The 6,120-nt window shown below is 48.4% G+C and overlaps 1 protein-coding gene across 1 annotated transcript; it reads right to left on the bottom strand.

The window, feature by feature from the left end:
• Positions 1-358: 358 nt before the first annotated feature.
• On the bottom strand, positions 359-949 carry LOC125356618 (60S ribosomal protein L30-like). The gene has a single exon (XM_048353216.1). The coding sequence runs from the start codon at positions 947-949 to the stop codon at positions 500-502; it is 450 nt and encodes a 149-aa protein (XP_048209173.1). The 3' UTR covers positions 359-499.
• Between the last annotated feature and the right edge of the window lie 5,171 nt (positions 950-6,120).

Genomic DNA, 6,120 nt, shown 5'->3' with positions numbered 1-6,120 from the left:
CTTGATTGAGGGGATTTTCCAGTTCACCCTAGAGAATTCCAGTGAACTAAAGGCTTATTGTATTCTTGTTCTTTGAAATGTGTATGGTAACTCTCTTTAACCAGACAATTCAACTAAACAGAATTTCCCCCAGTGGGTAGACCAAGAACCACAGAATTAATTTCCAATTTATTTTTTTCTCAAGGCTACCACTCTATCATTTGAGTCACACTGCCACTTCTGGCTTTCTGGTTGTTAATTAAAGATAAGAGTATTACAGACTTTCCTGCCTGGGCTGGCTTGGAACCACGATCCTGGGAACTCCATCTCCTGAGTAGCTAGGATTACAGGCGTGAGGCCACTCCATGTCACATCACTTTTTATCTTGGACTCAATTTACTGTATGTTTTAATCCATGTGGATTAAATCCACACATTATCTTAGATAGCCTAGATTTCAGATCACCAGCAAATCTGGTGCCTAGCCAGGGGTCACCGGTCAGAGATGCTCTCTCCTGTCCCTACACAGCAGCAGGGCAGATTAAGCTCCCTCCGGGCCCCGCCCCACTTTCTTTTTTAAAAACATCTTTGGCAAGTTTTCTTGGAGAAAACTTATGCACTGTTAACTTTTCTCCAATTTGTTCTGGCATGCTTCTAATGATATGAGAATCACCTGGAGCAGTGATAGCCAGTGTGCATCCTCTGTTGTATTTCCCACATGCTCTGTCCAGTTCTCTTTTATTGCCACTGTAGTGATGGGCCCCAGTTTGGGCCAACATAGCATTGTATTCTAGTTCAGATTTCCTCAAGGCTGGGCAGTTGTTGGTGAGGATGACCAATTTCCCTTTGCCCTGTCTGATTATCTGCAGAGTCTTCTTGGACCCCAGCAGGTACTTCCCATATTCTATAACAAGTTGGAGCCTAGATGTGAGTGACTTCAGAGACTTTTTCATCTTCTTGGTGGCCACCATCTTCTTGTCTTCGGTGTGGGAGGGCCCCCAAGAGAAAGCCACTGACAAGATGGCTGGGTAGTGAGAAAGGGCCCTCCCCCTTTCTAATTTGTTTTCAAACAGCTTTTCTTTTTCTTTTCTTTTTTTTTTTTTACCAGTCCTGGGGCTTGAACTCAGGGCCTGGCCATGGTCCCTGAGCTTCTTTCACTCAAGGCTAGCACTCTACCACTTGAGCCACAGCACTACTTCCAGCTTTTTCTGTTTATGTGGCATTGAGGAATTGAACCCAAGGAAGGCTTCATGCATGTTAGGCAAGCACTTTACCACTAAGCCATATTTCTAGTCCTATTTTTTTTAAATAAGAACGTTAATCCCACTCATGATGGTGGAGCTGTATTAACCTAATCATCTCCCAGCCACCACTTTTCAGCACTATTGTGCTGGATGTTAGGTTTCAATATAAGGAAATTTGGGGATGTGTGTGACAATGACAGTCAGACATTACCATTGTCTTTAGCTTAAAAAAAGAAAACAACAACAGGACAGCCAGGTGTGCGTGCCTCACTCTTGTAGTCCTAGCTACTCAGGAGGCTGGCAGTTCAAAGCCAGCTTAGGCAGGAAAGTCTCTGAGACTCTTCTTGCCAATTAACCACTAGAAAACTAGAAGTGGTGTTATGGCTCAAAGTGGGAGAGCACTAGCAAACCCCACGCCTGATGAAAGGAAGAAAGAAAAGAAAGGAAGAGAAAGAGAGAGAGAGAGAGAGGACAGACTATTGGATCATGCCTATTCTGCGAGGTAACAGACAAGGTATATGAGCTTCAAATAAGCAAACCAGGCCCCCCTCATAGAGAGATGGACGTTTGAAAGCTGACCCCTCTTGCAAGATCTCTTTTAGTCATGAGGGGAAACTTTATAGATTTCCCATTGTGCAAATGAGCTAGAAGCTGGGGGAGGTGAGGTAAGAAAACTACTAAGTGATGAATCTGAACCCAAATCTCCTGGAACCCAAATATAGTGTCCATTCTGCTCTCAGATGCCAGCAGGACCCAGGAACAAACTCCAAGGGAGAACCAAGGGGCAGGGCAGCCCTCTGAGGAATCCTCATTTGCCCTCTTGGGGGTGAGATACTTGAGCATACAAATGCCTTAATGCTCGAGGGCGATTAGAGGTGAGGGGCAGAGGGGGAGGAAGAAGAGCCGGTAAGGTTGGATACAACGGCCAGAGGACCCAGGTCTATGCTGAACCTCGGATCTTTGGATTTTGGTACTCGGGGGGTTCTCCAACCGGAGGAGGGGCCCAAACCTGAAATCACAGCTGCCAAGTTGTGGAGGCTCTGGGCTCGCTGGGGCCTGCGGAGAGTGCGCGATCTCCATCAGCTTTTCAAAGGGTCTTTGTGCCCCTCCCCTCCATAAACATCGTTCAGAGTGGGTGATGGGGGGGGGTGCTGTCATTTTTTTCCTAAGCGCTTGCTAGGGATCTACTCTGGCTACGTCCCTTTGCCCTGCGGGAGGAGGGCCAGGCCTTCTCGAGATGCCTGTTTGTGGGGCGCCTGGCCGAGCCCCCGCCACCCCCAGTCCTGGGCGGCGGCGGCCCGAGGAGGATCGGCTGGAGGGGGCTGCGGACGCCAGCGGATGTCATGGCTTACCTCAGAGCCCGAATTAGAAGCCTGAAAAAAAATCACAGCAGGAAATAATGTGGTGCCTAAAATAGCAGCATCGCCTGCCGGCGAGAGAGGCCGGGAGGAGGTGGCGTTCGAGCTCCCGCCGCGTCCCGCCAGCCAGCGCCCCGCTGCGGGCTCAGCCAGGCGGAGGCCCAGGCCCAGAGGGAGGCGGGGCCCTGGACGGCCAGCCAGCCCGGAGGGTAACCCCCCCTCCCCTCCCCTCCCCTCCCCCTCCCTCCCTTCCCTCCCCCCTCCCCTCCCCTCCCCAAGGTCCCTGACTCCCCGGGGCCTTCACCAAGGTCCCTGACACTCTTGGCAGTAAAGTGCAACTGGCAATGTATAAACATAACGAGGGCCAGCACTTTGCGCAATCATCCTACTTACTCCTTCACTTCATCTTCACAGCCCCGAAGGTACCTGTGTGTATGGTGTGTGTGTGTGTGTGTGTGTGTGTGTGTTGTGTGTGTATCACACACACACACACACTGGTGCCCGGGCTTGAACTTAGGACCTCTTGCTTTTGCTTGGCTTTTTGCTGAAGGTTGGTGCTCTACTACCTGAGCCACATTGCTCCCTCTGGCTTTTTTTTTATACACCCGGATCCCCATCTGGAAGGGGACAACACTGAGGCGCACAAAGGTAGATGGACATGGCCCGCTCGTCATTTTCAGTTTGCAGAAGGGCTGGGATGGCGCCTGGGAAAGAAAGCCTAGGGTATCTCGGCTCCTACTGAACTTGAGCAACCTCTCAGCTTAGTGCTCTTGAACTTGAACAAAGCTTTGTGGCTTAGTGTTCTGCTATTCAGCTTTTCTTCCCCCCCCCCAAAAAAAAAAATCTAGATAGTTTCTGTCGAGTTTTTTTTCCCCTGAAAATAATCATGAAGCATTGCATATGCTTGGAAATTTCATTTTTGAAAAAAGATTCCCATATTCTTATTTTTACTTCTCTGGCTATCTTTTCCCCCAGCTGTTGTTCTACTGTAAACAAGCGCTCTCATTTTTGCCAGCTTCAGATGCCGCGCGTAGTGTCCCCGGTGCCATCTGGAGGGGAACGGCGTTCATTCGCGCTCGAGCGCGCGGCGCGCAGCCCACGAGCCCACGCACACGTGCGCTCCCCGGCCGCCTTCGCGTCCTTTGGGAGTTAAGAGGAAGGAAAGAACAAAAACACTATCAACAGGGGCTGGGGATATAGCCTAGCAGCAAGAGTGCCTGCCTCGGATACACGAGGCCCTAGGTTCGATTCCCCAGCACCGCCAGAAGCGGCGCTGTGGCTCAAGTGGCAGAGTGCTAGCCTTGAGCAGGAAGAAGCCAGGGACAGTGCTCAGGCCCTGAGTCCAAGGCCCAGGACTGGCAAAAAAAAAACCAAAAAAAAAAAAACACTATCAACAAACCAATTCAGCTCCCATGGAGAGCTGCAGTGGGACGCCATGGTGCCCCGGGACAAGCCAAGACACAGGACACAGGATGTGGACACAGAGATGGGTGGCATGGTGCAATGGCGCCTGAACTGGCTTGACCCTAAATAGGGTCGGGTCAGAGGGCAGGGTCACAGGCACTTGACTGACAAGTTCAGTAACCTATAGGCCAAGTGCCCACCCCTGTCTTCAGGGATTCGGGAACACCCATAACCTGGGGGGTGGGGGTGGGGTGGGACTTCCCTTCCTCTAGGGATTCAGGAACACCCAAGAAGACAAAATGCCAGACCCTACAACTCACATGTCACCAAGATGACGCCGGCCAGATCTGACCTCCTTACTTCAATTCAAAGACAAAATTTCAACCAGACTTGGTGGTGTACACTTAGAGTCACCGCTGCACTGAAGGTCATGGCAGCAAGATTGCTTGAGACAGACTGGGGCCAACCTGGGCAGCATAGTGAGTTATCTCCCCTAGAAACAAACAACAACAACAGAAAAAAAAATAAGGCACATGCCTGTAATACTAGCTAGTTAGGACCCTTAGATTATGAGGATCATGGTTTGAAGCCAGCCCAAGAAAAAACACTTAGTAGATCCCCATCTCAACCAATAAAAAGCTAAGAACAGTGACACCTGCCTGTCATCTCAGCTATGTAGAATGTGTAACTAAGAGGTCAGCCTGAATAACAAGTAAGACCTTCTTCAATCAGTAATGAAAGTAAGATGGGTTTGGCTCAAGTGGTAGAGTACCTGTCAAGCAAAAGAGTCAAAATTCAGCCACCATATTAAAAATGGACAGATCAGACTAGAACCTGCTCTGTGACCCTTAGCATGGCTTAGTGTAGGCTCTGTCAATGGATCATATCATTTGAAAAAGACAGAATGTTCTTTGGGTCCATATAAATACCACTTTCCCATTCTATGTTCCTTCTGGCAAGTAGAAGGCCCCAGGCTTGAGAGTCATGGCAACAGATATTTGAGGCAGATACTTCTCAGCTCATCGCCATTGTTCTTTTTTTTTTAAATTAAATTTTATTGACAAGGTGATGTACGGAGGGGGTACAGTTACATCATAAGGTAGTGAGTACATTTCTTGTCACATTTGTTATACCCTCCCTCCCTCATTTTTCTTTCACATCCCTAGTTCAGATAAGCATATATACAATATCGAGTATACTAAAATCATGTACAGTGACCACAGGAGGTATGCTAAAGGAAATTCACCTAGTACATTAAACATAACGGCAATAATAAAATCCTCCTGTTTCCATCTCTTGGAGTTCATTTTGCTTAGCCTCATCTTTGCTTAGCCTCATCTCTTGTGAACCTCTGATAGGTTTACCCTAGACCTTTTTATGTTTATTTAGTAATGGTTTGGTTTTGGAGACATAATATAAAGTTGCTGACCAAAACATATGGAAATACCATTTGAAAAGAAGTTTGTTATTTTACAGATATGATCTCTACTGTTCTCCCCTCCTCCAGTGTTCTTAATTTTATTTTTTATTTTTATTATGAAGGTGATGTACAGAGGGTGTCGGTTACATAATGAGTACATTTTCTTTTTGGACAGTGTCATCCCTTCCCTAGCTCCCTCTCAGTTTTTCCGTCCCATCTCCATCTCATCTCCATTTTGAAGGTCTGGGTCCCAGGCTGGCTCTTCTAATCCCCATGCTGTGATTTGAAATCCTGAGGGTTTAGGAGGCCTTGCTATGGCCACCCCGTGCCCTCTACTTTGTAATCACAAGGTATAGATGGGAACAGATCCTCTGCTGGGTGGGGAGCTCCAGGAAGATGAGGACTGAACAAGGAATGAATGAATGAACGAATGAATGAATGACTAAGCAAGAGAGTGAAGAAAGCCCATGATGTGGGAGAGATCCCAAAGGAATTTGCTGAACCCCTGAAGTAGGGCATGAGAAACATGCTGTGAGATCACTGATCTGGAGGAGGGAGGAAGGGAGAGAGAGAGAGAGGACAGGCAAGGCTGGAAGAATGCCCATGTGCTGGCACAGCCTTTGTGGGTGCCCTGAAAGGGGCTGAGTGGGCTCTGACTCAGCTCTGTGACTCACTCACTGCATTGCCTTCTCCATCCTCTGGACCATTGAGCTCCG

The sequence above is a fragment of the Perognathus longimembris genome, chromosome 8 (assembly GCF_023159225.1).
Source record: "Perognathus longimembris pacificus isolate PPM17 chromosome 8, ASM2315922v1, whole genome shotgun sequence".
NCBI classification, from domain to species: domain Eukaryota; kingdom Metazoa; phylum Chordata; class Mammalia; order Rodentia; family Heteromyidae; genus Perognathus; species Perognathus longimembris.
This window is presented reverse-complemented; position numbering and strand designations above follow the sequence as displayed.

Excerpts from the sequence above, each read along its gene's own strand:
- LOC125356618 (XM_048353216.1), bottom strand. The coding sequence starts at position 949 with ATGGTGGCCACCAAGAAGATGAAAAAGTCTCTGAAGTCACTCACATCT.